Source organism: Prunus dulcis, chromosome 8 (assembly GCF_902201215.1).
Source record: "Prunus dulcis chromosome 8, ALMONDv2, whole genome shotgun sequence".
Taxonomy (NCBI): Eukaryota; Viridiplantae; Streptophyta; class Magnoliopsida; order Rosales; family Rosaceae; genus Prunus; species Prunus dulcis.
Genome location: NC_047657.1, coordinates 17,804,367 through 17,817,361, shown reverse-complemented (window position 1 = coordinate 17,817,361; position 12,995 = coordinate 17,804,367). Strand labels below are relative to the sequence as shown.

General features: G+C 37.9%; 3 protein-coding genes across 4 annotated transcripts; 2 read left to right on the top strand and 1 right to left on the bottom strand.

Annotated features, from left to right (window-relative positions):
• Positions 1 to 752: 752 nt before the first annotated feature.
• Positions 753 to 2,451, top strand: LOC117637853 (CRIB domain-containing protein RIC7). The gene is made up of 5 exons (XM_034372894.1): positions 753 to 1,077; positions 1,163 to 1,335; positions 1,445 to 1,551; positions 1,643 to 1,736; positions 1,889 to 2,451. The coding sequence occupies exons 2-5, from the start codon at positions 1,263 to 1,265 to the stop codon at positions 2,341 to 2,343; spliced, it is 729 nt and encodes a 242-aa protein (XP_034228785.1). The 5' UTR covers positions 753 to 1,077; positions 1,163 to 1,262; the 3' UTR covers positions 2,344 to 2,451.
• A 504-nt stretch (positions 2,452 to 2,955) lies between these two features.
• Positions 2,956 to 4,737, bottom strand: LOC117637710 (piriformospora indica-insensitive protein 2). The gene has a single exon (XM_034372688.1). It carries the CDS (start codon positions 4,562 to 4,564, stop codon positions 3,155 to 3,157), a length of 1,410 nt encoding a protein of 469 aa, XP_034228579.1. The 5' UTR covers positions 4,565 to 4,737; the 3' UTR covers positions 2,956 to 3,154.
• A 2,481-nt stretch (positions 4,738 to 7,218) lies between these two features.
• LOC117638181 (glutathione gamma-glutamylcysteinyltransferase 1-like) lies at positions 7,219 to 12,954 on the top strand. Of its 2 annotated transcripts, none has more exons than XM_034373307.1 (8): positions 7,219 to 7,474; positions 9,196 to 9,352; positions 9,852 to 10,090; positions 10,311 to 10,474; positions 10,627 to 10,678; positions 11,327 to 11,554; positions 11,711 to 12,217; positions 12,537 to 12,954. In XM_034373307.1, exons 1-8 carry the CDS (start codon positions 7,367 to 7,369, stop codon positions 12,621 to 12,623), a joined length of 1,542 nt encoding a protein of 513 aa, XP_034229198.1. In that variant the 5' UTR covers positions 7,219 to 7,366; the 3' UTR covers positions 12,624 to 12,954. The 2 variants fall into 2 exon arrangements, with proteins under 2 accessions (XP_034229198.1, XP_034229199.1); XM_034373308.1 differs by lacking the exon at positions 7,219 to 7,474 and adding an exon at positions 8,331 to 8,703.
• The last annotated feature ends 41 nt before the right edge of the window (positions 12,955 to 12,995 follow it).

The window sequence follows — 12,995 nt, the reverse complement described above, 5'->3', positions numbered from 1 at the left end:
ATGATGAACCAAAGGAACAAGGGGTGTTTAACTTTTACCTAAATTAAGCAATGACTGCATAATTAGCCTTAAATATGGCAATTTTGGTTCACATCAATGATGCTTCATGATCTTGACTGGAGAAACACAAAGCATATCCGTTTGGTAGAAAGCGTTTCTGCCCATAATTGCTTTTTGAAGAAGTGTCCTCATTCAAAGAACATTGAAAATTTTATTAAAAATTCATGTGTTTGAACTGAATAAGCACTTTGACTTTCATGTTTTTCGCATAAGTACTTTTGATGGTCAGAAAGCGATTTTAACCAATCTAGAAGGCGTTCTAAACCGCCAAAATTTACCCTTGCATTCATAACTAGAGTGTGACTTCAAAGAAAAAGTTAATAATCATAACATAACAATAATGGTCAACAGACAAACCTAGAGCAAAATGTAGTTGACCAGTTATGAAACCAGAAGAAATCCATTGTCTGTTTCATTTTAGTTTATCAATTCTAGTTCCCTATCAGTTGTGTCTAGATCTATCCATTTTCTCCCATGCAATTTGCAACCAAGGAAATAGCCAACAAACCATGGAAAATTCATATGCATCTAACAAAACCATTCATTACAGCCTCTAAAATGACCCGTTAAAACCTTCCCCTATATTTAGCATGTCAAAGATTTTCTTTCTTTCTGCTATATTTTCACACCGAAAAATTCGATTTACTTCTGGTTATGAATCATAAAAAAAACAATGCCCTACCATCAAATGCACGAGATAAACGATAGCTTTACTTTAATTAAGCATACCTTGTTTGTCAGTTTTCATCCCTTTTCTCATCACTGCAACCCTCCATGGCCACATTTGTCAAAAGCTGTTGCTAGTTTTTGAACACCTTTTTCCCTTTCTTCAAAAGTTTTCCCCATCTTGTGCAAAATCAACACAAGAAATTGAATGCATATATGCCCACTTCAAATTTCTGGTCATTCTTTTTATTATTTTGTTTCTTATTTAGGAAATATATAGTTTGAATTAATGCAACCCTCTCATGGGGGCCTCTGTAAATTTTAGCCTTGCAGCAAGGTTTTCCTTCTGAGGTATCATTGGATGAAATGTTTGACTTTTTTTTTATATTTCAATTGTTTTGATCATTGACTTTCTTCTTGCTACCAATATTTGCAGAATTGGGGGGCAAATTTTGGATCCCACTTCAACTAGAGACTTTCCAGGAGCAGCTTAATTGGTTCTTCATTGATAGAGCCAGTATATATCTTGCACAAGAATGGCAAACACTGCAAATAACACAAAGATGAAGGGCCTCTTGAAAGGCCTAAGATACATTTCTCAAATTTTTGGTATGTACAATTTGTGTTCCAAGTAGAAGCAGGCTTTAGAATTAGAGTATTTTTTATCATACACACATTTTATAATGTGGCCTGACGGATTTGCCCTCTGCTTTGGCAGATGATAACAAAGGCCAAGAAATGCAGATTGGGTTTCCTACAGATGTAAAGCATGTGGCTCATATAGGATGGGAGGGTCCATCAACTGCTGCTGGTTCTCCAAGCTGGGTAATTAACCTTTTTTTGTTTGTTAATTTTTGCTTAAATGGTTAATTAGAAGCCTCATGAAAGCCATGTTTGTGGATGATGCTGCATGCAGATGAATGAGTTTCAAGCTCCACCTGGATATTCATCAGGACCTTTAAGCAATGGAGAGACAAAAGAGGATCCTGGGGTCAAATGGGTCTCTCAAGGTACTTCATTTTTGTTTTTGTACCCTAAAATTGTAAATATCCATGCAAATGTGAATGGTTTTGGTTGGATCACATCACCTTATTTATGTATTAACAAGTTAATGTGTTAGATTTTCCAAATGACTATTCAATTTTTGTGTGTATGTATGTAGATTCAAGCCGGAAGGGTAGTTCAAGGGGTGCTAGGTCTCCGGCACATGACACGCCGGATTTGCCAAGGGCGTCGCCACAGCAAACATCAAGTGGGCATGGAGATGGTGGAATCGACTCCCCTAAGAGGGAAAGATCAGATAAACCGAAGCAAACAAGGCGGTCTTCTAAGAATAGGGACACAACAGATAGTATTACTAGAGGTATCCGGCAATCCATGGAGTCAATTCATGGCAGTGAATCGCCGCAATACCCGCCAGACATCCCTAAGAAAACGCGGCGAAAGAAATCCAAAGATTCCTCTGTTGGGGGGGCATCAAGAAAGGCTAAACCCCATGCTAGTTCAGAAACATGCACAGATCCTGGACACCAACCTGCAACTACTTATAAATGTAATAGCAAAGACCATCTATCTCAGAATTCTTTTCAAGAGGGGGAAGACAAGGGATTTACATGAATTTCTTCACAAAATTGATTATTGGCGTAGCTAGAATAAAATGTATCAGGGAAGTGAAGCCAAACAATTGTAACTTCAGTGTAATAACATCATTTCAATTTTTGAACATTTTGCTTCCTATGTTTTGCAATTTTTCAAATACAATGCTGTCCAGCCAGTGTATGTGCGCCAATTTCAAAGTACTTACCCTAATTGTCTACAGCTATCCATCCTTGTCCAACAGTAGAAAGACGATTTTCTTGTCTCTCTCTTCATGATTTGTGATCAATTATGCCTTCAATTAGATAAGAGCCAAAACATGCTCGAGACTCTGAACAGCAACCATTCTGGGAAACTTTCAGATTCTCTCTCCTTTTACCATATCAAATGCCAAAATAGTTGCTTGATCCCCACTCAAAAATCCCACTTCAAAATAAACAATTGCAGAATAGATAGTTGTTTACATATCAAAAAGTTGAGATCATGTCCAACTTTTTCACTGATGGGCAGAATCTCAGGAAATTTGGGAAAATGTGATAAAACTAAACTAAAATGAAATCTAAAATAAAAGAAACCAAAAGCACCAATATTAGAGAGAGAGAGAGAGAGAGAGAGAGAGAAAGAACCATGCGCTATAATTTATATGCACTTTCCATTAAAAAAAGTCCATAATTACATTAGTTTTTTCCACTGTATCACCACATTGACTGCACATCCAAAATTCATCTCCATGTCAGTATAAAACCTGTTCCTTTCTTAATCTGTTAGATGACCTAATCCCAAGCTCTCTCAAGGAAAAACAAAAAAACTCAATTAAGTCTAATCCCGGTTATCAAGCAAAGATAAGCATGAACAAAACCCAAGTGGCAAACAGAAGCTTAGAAGGAACAACAACCTGCACTGAAGAAGAAACCACGCTGAGAAGGGCAGGATTAGGTTTATGGGGTTTTCTGCAAACCTTCAATTGCTCCAAACCAGCAGCACTCTTAGTCTTGGAGAAGAAGATGAAGCCATCATCAACACAGAGTTGTGGGTTTCCAGCCAACTTCAGCTTGTGCCCAAATTTGGCAGAAAAACTGCGAGATAATGAAACCCTACCACTCAGACTATTGTTCTCCAAATTAATCTCATTCACAGATTCCAAGAATCCAAACTCCTCAGGCACTGTCCCTTCAAGCTTGTTATTGTCAAGCGCAAGGTATCTCAGATTCTTCAAATGCACACCCATTGAAGATGGAATTTCCCCAACCAGTCCCATATCTGAGAGTCCTATTCCCAAAATACCTCCCAGGTTTTTCCATATTTCCGGAATCTTCCCTCCCAGTAAGTTCCCACTCAAATGCACTTGTTTCAGCTGAGGCATCTCAGCCAAAAACAGAGGAACCCCAGAGTTACTAAACTGGTTGATGCTGAGGTCCAAAAGCTCTAGCCTTTGCATGTTCTTTAAGCTCTCTGGGATTTGACCAGAAAACCCATTGGAGGTCAAGTCCAGCTTCAACAGCTCCGAGAGATTACCGACCGATTCAGGGACATTTCCGGCAAAATCATTATAACCCAGATCAAGAACCTTCAGTTTCTTCAACTTGGCAAAACTCAGAGAAATTTCGCCGCCGAGTTGATTCCGAGACAGAGTCAACTCTTCCAGGTTGACCAAGTGGGCAACCCCGTCTGGGATGTTCCCATAAAACCCATTTCCGGTCAGAACTACCCTCCTCAAGTTGGTGAAATTACCCAGTATGCCACCGATGGAGCCCACCAGAGACGGGTTGTCCACGAACACGAGCTCCTCCAAACTTGAACCGAAACTCGGCGGAATTTCGGGGACCGAGACCCGCGTTTCGGTGAAGCATTGGTAGAAGAAGAGCTTGCGGAGGTATTTGAAGGACGTGAAGAGAAGTGGGTCGATGGTGGAATTGGGAGAGCAAGGCGGGTTGGGCGTGTAGTCCGAAACGTAACCGAAACTCAGCTCGGTGACGTGAGCCGTTTCGGGGGAAGAAACGTCGGGGTTGGAGAATAAGTCGCAAACGACGCCGTGTGGGGCGGAGGAGCAGAGGTCGTCGGGGAAGAGGGAGCGCCAGGGGATGGCGGAGTTGATGGAGTCGAGGACTTGGTAGACGGCGTCTTGCTCAGTGGAGCTGAGGAGGGGTTGCTGCTGGTGCGAAATGACGACTGTGGACAGGAGGGTTGCGAGGAAGAGGAGGGTAAATTTGGAAAATGGATGGAACAGAGGAAACTGAGCCATTGAAGAGAGAAGGGAAGTTGGAGAGGTTTTTTGGAGGCTGTGAATAAGTGGGTTTGAGAGAAGGAGGTGGAGACTGGTGGGTATAAGGAGAAAAAAGGGAGGGTGTGCTAGGGTGTAGGAATGTTAAGGTGAGGTCTCTTCAATCTCATTCATTCTTTCTGAGGAAGAGAAGTGGTTGGATCATGGTGTTTAAATGAGGAGGAGGAGGCTGGCTTTTTTCTGATGCTGCTGCTGCTGGTTCTGCAAATTTTAGTGAATTTACCAACGTGGCCTTGGTTTTGGACTGGAGTGGAAGACCAAACAATTACCAACTTTTCTTTTAAATTAAATATTTCCATTTTGATATAAGTAAAGTTAGGGGAATTTCTTCTTATATACATTTTTAGATTTGCATACAGTATTTATTGCAAGATAATTTTTCCCTTCTTGGTTTTACAAAAATTGCTTTAAGGTTAAGGAGCGAAATGCAACAATTGGATGAAGTGAAAAATCGATAAGTGAAAAAGCTTGAAATTGTCACATAATTTAATATTAATTACTCATGCATAGTACGTTCAAGTAAAATTTGTGTATCACTGTATATAAACGGTACATGACATTGATATGTGTCCAAAAAAAAAAAATTCGACAATCATCATAACTATTACATTTTTGTTCCAAGTTATTTTATTATAAAGAATAAAATTATTCTCACAAAATTTTTAAACTAGATGACCAGAATTAAATTAACCTCCTTTACCCAAATCTCATTTTATTTTCAAAAATAAAATTACACCAACACCCAATAATCATAGAAACTTCGGTCCAGAAAACCAGAAAACAATATATCATAGGGATTTTTTGGGGGGGTCAAAAAGGGATTGATAAATTTGAAATTACATAAATACAGAATGCAGTTCGCCCAAAAGGATAAAAACTGACAGGGGTACTGCCGACATTTACAACATGGACCGTATAGCTCTCCACCAACCTTATGCAAATTATGTAAAGCAGAAGACCTCGTGGCCAGAAGTCAGAAGACCACTAAGATTTGAACCGGATAAACCTCGACCACATCAACCCCGTACCCCAAAGTGCTTCAACGGACACATTCCCGCCCTCGCCGCTAAAAGGAGTTCGACCTTTAACCAGCAGAAAGGCTGGGCTCGGAGGAGTTAGCCGGCGGAGGAGCCGACAGGAACCTGCGCGGACATTGGCAACCGCGAAGCGACAGAGCTGCGCCGCACCCGCCGACTTACTGTCTTGTGTCAGCTGCTGTACCATGAAAGCGACGCCTAACCGATCAAAACGAGGCGCATCAGGGGCACGGCTTGGACCGTGTCGACACGTGGAAGTTGTACGGAGGATCCGTTTCCGGAAATGTAAGAGGCATGCGAATTCCATGTTGGAGACGGGGTCGTTTTGCTCCAATCGCAGCTGTTAGGTGGCGGGAGGGACCATTGGGACCCACATGTTCAAAAATGCGTTTTTGCTGTTAATGCTTTTGGGCTTTTGACCTTTTTGCTGCGTCTTGGAGTGGAAGGAAAGCAAACAGAGCCTAGAGGAGGTGGGGCTCTGATTTCTGAAACTAGGGAAAAGAGAGAGAGAGAGAGAGTGGTCCACACACAATATGCAAAATAACGCTAAAATGGAGTCATTGGGATTCATAGGAAAACACTGACTCCATTTGCATACCTTAGCTTAGGGTTTGTTTTGTTCGCATAATTTTGAGTAAAGAATTCAATGGTAGATCCCAAAATTTAGATATCAAGCGATGGATGATATGACAGTGTTTTATCTGCTCAAAATAGATGATGTTGTTTTTTTTTATTTTTATAAATTGATTATTATTATTTTAATTTTTTAAAGTTTGACAAATTTAACACATAAAATCAATTTTACAATTGTCGCATCATTTGGTGTTTACGATTACAGAATTGTTTTAACCGGTACTAGTATTTTTCTTTGGTACTCATACTTGTTTTTGTTGGTACTAGGTTACAATAACATTGTTCCGTGAATTTGTGAAGTATTTTGTACCATTATGATAATGCTACTTATTTTTATTATTAATTAAAGAAGATTGATATATTTGAACTTGAAACCTCTTTCAACTAGTCGGAATTTTTTAGTACTCTAGGCCTAGGATGATCGGCACTTAGGTTTTCTTGTTCGGTTTCTACCCTCCTCCATGCATGAAAAATAAAAAATATAAGGAAATCTAGCGTTTTACATTTGGGCCTCTTTTTTAATTTTTATCATTTATTCATATATACAAACTTCTGGCCCATTTGATTGGGCTTAAAGGCCTCTGTGTATCACAGGCCAACTTGGGCCTGGGCTAAAAAAGATATACCATATCGAGGACGGAAGAGTATTTTCCTCGTTTTTTCCCTCCCAGATGTTCATTGACCAGAATCAAACTTCCCTCTTTTCTTCATTCCTTGTTGACTTGAACAAGCAAATCAACATCTTTTGTTTCCTTTCTTATCCACTCAAATAACTGAGATTTTGCTTGGAACAGAAAAAATTAAATTATTTAAATAAATAAAAACACACCAGATGAAGAGCAAATAAAATAGAGATTAACTAAGTAATTATCTGTTTATTTATTTGACCACATTGTCCAAAACAATAATGAATCAAACGTGGTGTACTTTAAGCACTGATTGGAAAAGTCCTAATACTTTCGTCTCATGTTGTCTTCCACTTAAATTGTGCAGCCACTTGAAAGAACTCAAATTCTCTTCCTCTGTTTCTTTTCTCTCTACTTGTGATTTCCCATCAAAATTTTCCCAAGCAAAGCATTCTCACAGAAACACCATGGTGGAGCAAGACCAGAAACCTCAGAAAGTTTCCATGTCTGCTGGGTTTTACAAACGACCTCTTCCTTCTCCTCCTGCAATTGAGTTTGCTTCTTCTCATGGCAAGGTTTGTGGCTTTGTGATTTTAATGTTGTCTTTTAAGTTAGCTTGAATATTGGAGATGTTGGTGTCTCAAAAACACATTGGTGTTAGGTTGGTTCATCGTTTTTAAATGATCTTTTTATGATTCAAGGGGTGTTTAGCATGAAAGTTTAGCTAGGGCTTCACGTAATTACTATAACAATTATTAGATAAAAGCAAATTAGTTTGTCTTAACAAAACATAAGACTTATCGAGTTTGTATTATTTAGTGAGCTAGAGTTTCATTGTTCTGTTCATCGTATAAAAACAAATTTTCAAAAGAGTTTGTAGCTCAAAGGTCTTGTGTTTCGAATCTATCCTTACTTCAACCTTAATTGTGTATATATATAAACTTATCTAGTTTGTGTATTATTTAATGAGCTAGAGTTTCATTGTTTTGTTCATCGTATCAAAGTAATTATCAAAGAGCTTGCAGCTCAAAAATTTTGTGTTTCGAATTTCTCCTTACTTCAAACTCAATTTTATATACTTTAAAAAAAAAGAATAATATGGTTAGTTTTTCAAGTTGTTATATTAGAAGTACGAGGAATATAAAAATGTGATAATCACACTGTTAAATCGTGTTATACTATTAGCCAAAGTTATAGTATCATATAATGGATTTGATAACACCAACATCTTAAGGTTAATGCTTATTTAATAACACACTTAATTTTCAAGTTAAGTCCAAATTTGAAAAACAAATAAAATCTTCAATCCACCCACGTTACGTAATCCCCACCTCGTCATCATAGCCATCGCCATCCCATCGCCATCGCCATCGCCAAGTTTACAGCCCCCTTCCAGCAAAATGACAATCTTATCCTATTCGTTGATTATTATTCGAAGGGTTTTATTTTTGGACTCATTTGTTGTTTTCTACCACATTTTTGACTAAAACTCTCGCTTTTTGAAACAGTTAATTACGCGGGTTCCTTCCTAGTCGGCCAAACAGAGAATTTTCCAACCAAAACCCTAGCAAGCATTCTGCCTTCCACATACAGAAAGAAACCCTTTTGACTTGGACATCTCAATAATTCACATTTCTCAGTCCTACTAAATCATACTCTTATTTGTTTCTTTCTTTTTTTGCTTTTTCTCGGTTTAAATTTTGAAAAAAATCAAAAGAAATAATTAAAAATGGCTATGGCTGGGCTGTATAGGCGAATCCTTCCTTCTCCCCCTGCAGTCGAATTTGCCTCTTTACAAGGAAAGGTACAAGCTTTAGTTGCTTCGTCACTCACTCCCTTATATATCCTTCAAAATCATATTTTCTTTTGTGATCCCAATTATTTTATTTTATTTTTTATTTGTTGGTTTGCGATTCTGTTATTCTTTAGAATTAAATCTTGCAGCTTTGTTCTGTAAAATGCTTTTGTTTTTACAAAGAACTCACAGGATTTTGATACTACAGTCTGAATTTCTTTTTTCGTATATTTTTTGTGTGTGTGTAAAATTTTGGTCCAATGTGTTATTAGATAGGCCGTGTCGTACTTACAGTTGATGTAATGTTAGTTGTAGAATGGAGGAGAGGTAAATATGTAGCTAAGCAAAATCTGGTAAGAATTTTTCAGTTCACTGTAAGAGTAAGGCTGTGTTTTGGACTGTACTAGTTTGTTAGTCACATTATGTGGGCCTTATGTTTTTCTAGGCAGTGAGTGATTTTTCTGCTTATTATTCCTAACTTTGTTGTTTTTCGAATTGCAGCAACTTTTTCTCGAAGCCATTCATAATGGAACTATGGAAAACTTCTATAGGTTAATTTCTTATTTTCAGACACAATCGGAGCCGGCTTATTGTGGATTGGCGAGCCTCTCCATGGTCTTGAATGCCCTTGCTATTGATCCTGGAAGGAAATGGAAAGGTAAGATTCATCATCTAATGGGTTTGAAAGTATCATTTGTTTTCCATCTAGTGAATGGCATAAGTTTTGTTGCATAATCCATAGATATTTGGCCATTTTTTGTTAATCACATCCTTTAGTTTTATTTGACAACTTAAGCTTACATGGATTTTGGAATTGTCCATGTTGATATGATTTGAACTGTTGATACTCAAACCGTGTTAACTGTTATAATCAGCGTCATTACCTAATTAGTTGAGGGTTTGATGCTTAATATTCAATTGATATGCTACTAATCATCAGCATTTGAGATTTTGTTGCTCCTAAACTTCTGATACAATATTGGTATTCTTTACATAGTATAAACACATTGTCACAATATAGTAGGTGTTGTCTCTCATTATTGACTCCATCATGGTTTGCAAATGTCTTGAATGTAGTAAACTTTTCTGGTCCATGATTTTCCATCCATTTAGATCCTATAATGCAAATGTATTATACCCTAAAACTTTTCCCACAGGACCCTGGAGATGGTTTGATGAATCTATGTTAGACTGCTGCGAACCTTTGGAGACAGTCAAAGCTAGAGGCATCTCATTTGGGAAGCTTGTATGCTTGGCTCACTGTGCTGGAGCAAAAGTTGAAGCCTTCCGCACAAATCATAGCACCATTGATGAGTTTCGTAAATATGTCATGAGATGTTCTAGTTCTGATGATTGTCATGTGATCTCATCATATGATAGATCAGTTCTCAAACAGGTATTATCAATTGCCATACTACTGTGCATTTCCTTTGGTGGAACCATTATTTTAAGTTAGCTGTAGATATGCTTGGTATTCTCAGCCTTACGAATGACTATACTGCTATACTGATGATTATCTCATCTAAGGATTCTGCTTAAATTTCCCTCTGTCACACTCTCCAATTCTTTGAAAATTGATCAGGTATTGACTATTAAGAATCAAACTTTTATTGCAGACGGGTACTGGTCATTTTTCACCTATTGGTGGCTATCATGCTGGAAATGACATGGCGCTTATTTTGGATGTTGCACGTTTTAAGTATCCTCCTCATTGGGTGCCCCTGAAAATTCTTTGGGACGCCATGAATAATGTTGACTTATCTACTGGACAACGCAGAGGGTATGCATTCTTGTGTGCCAGTGAATATTACAGCTAATGGCAATTAAATCGGATATGCATGTTGGAAGCAATTTCTGTATAATTTCGCTAAATTATGAGATGCATTGAATGTAAATTACATTCTCACTTCTTAAGTTCCATTTTCTGCCCAGGTTCATGCTTATATCTAGGCCTCACATGGAGCCAGGACAACTTTATACCCTGGTATGATTGAATTTGGCAATTTTATGACTTCAAAACCCAAACCCAACTCCCCCTTACACTAACACACAGTACATTTTGGTTGTCTTGATGTGCATGTGTTATTCCCTTTCTTTGAGGCTTATTAATTTGTTTATATGCGTTTTCCTGTCTAGTAGTCAATATGAGTTTTACCTACATTGTGCATTTTTCTTTCTTTTGTCTTGATGTGCATGTCTTATTCCCTTTCTTTTAGGGTTAGTTATTTGTTTATATGCGTTTTCCTGTCTAGTAGTCAATATGAGTTTTACCTACGTTGTGCATTTTTTCTTTCGTTCAGAATTATAAGAGATGAGTATAATTGAGAAGCAAGGTTGATGTTTTCACTTCCGTATCCTCTTCTTAAGAGCTAATTTTGTTGCTTTAACTGATAGTGAAGATAGTTCCTTGATGAGTGCCTCAATTTCTGATTTTGGACATATCAGAGAGATGAACAGAAGTCTGTCTCTTGATCTCTTGAATTGTCATTATTGTATTCCGTCTCTCCTATATGTTGTGTGTTAGTATGTGTTTTTTTGGAAGTATGTTTGGGTACTAGAGTAATCTGAAATCTTGGAATTTCTTACATATTGTATGCTTGCTGAAGATATTTATCTATGGGGCTTCTTGCAGAGCTGTAAACATGAGAGTTGGGTTGGTATTGCTAAATACTTAATGGATGATGTTCCTCTTCTCTTAAAGTCAGAGGAGGTGAAAGACATTCAGGAAGTCCTCTCTGCTATTTTCATGTCTCTCCCATCCAATTTTGGGCAGTTCATCAAGTGGGTTGCAGAAGTTCGGAGACGAGAAGATGGTGACCAAAGCTTAAGCCCAGAGGAAAAAGCTAGGCTTGCCCTCAAGGTAATCTAGTCTTCTACAGCTTCTCATTTATTTTTCCGTTTCTTCTTTTCCCCTGTTTTCTGCAGAGAATTGTCTCTGTTTTTACCTTTATGAACCCCATACTATTTTTCTAGTTTATTGCACCTCAAATCTCAATGCCCAAATTTTTATTTGCAGGAGGAGGTACTGAGACAAGTGCAGGAAACTGGCCTTTTTAAACATGTGGCAGAATTATTATCTTTAGCAAATTCATGCTGTAGAAACTTAATTTCTGGTCATGAAGAAAACTTGCCAAACATTGCTGCGAGTGTTTGCTGCCAAGGGGCACAAATTTTGTCTGGGAAGTCTGCCTCCTCAGAGATATACTGCTGTCAGGAAACATGTGTGAAATGCTTGAAGGCTAATGGTGAGAAGCCAGTCACAGTGGTGAGTGGGACAGTGGTAAACGGTGAAACTGAGGAGTGGATGGACATGCTAGTTCCTTCATCCCGAAAAAATTCAGGTTGCTCTTGTGGAGGCTCAATAAATCACATTGGCATGCACCCAGCTAGCAATGATGTTCTAACAGCACTTCTACTATCCCTACCTCCGGAGACATGGTCTGGGATTAAGGAGGAGAAGCTTTTGAAAGAAATAAATAACCTTGTTTCCACTAATAATCTTCCTACTTTGCTTCAAGAAGAGGTAAAATTTAAACTTGTGTATTTTGATCCTTTCTGCAACTTCTTACTTCATTGGTACTTTTCAGTTAGCTTTCTCATTTGTTAGTGTCGTTATTCAGATAAGTTGTTAATTAATTCTACTGTTTATGTACGTTTTTGAAGTTTGGATATCTTCACCCTATATTTCCTGAAGGAAAGTTTGCGTATTTTTCTACAAAGTTGGTCAATGTATATGATTTCCAATATTTTTTCATGCCCAAATATTATGTCTGCTGCTAATTTCACAGACACTTTACTTTCATTTCAAAGATTTCATAACATTAACTACTGGCTTGGCACAGGTTTTGCACCTACGGCGTCAGCTCCAACTTCTCAAGAAATGCCAAGAGGATAGGGTAGATGAGGATCTTGGCGCTCCTTTTCCTTAGAATTCTTTACTAACTCGTTTTGCAATTCCCGTTTCGGATGTACTTATTAATTTGTTACAGAAAGAGAAGGCATTGTGGAGGGGCTATATTGTATAGTTGAATACTTCATGATGATGCAGAAGAGTCATGGTGAAGAGACGATTGTTTCCCCTTGATAAAGCTGCTGACCGGGTCATGTGCGAACTTAAATACTGATGTTAGGACACATACAATGTTAATTTTTTACAGACGAAATTCTTGATCATTACAATTTACATCTATCTGTATGTATTTTTGACTTTGTTGTAGAGAGTTTTTATCAAAATTCAAACCATGAATTATTTATTTATTATGCATATCTATGAAAGTTCGAACCTGTGACTGTTCTGCAAG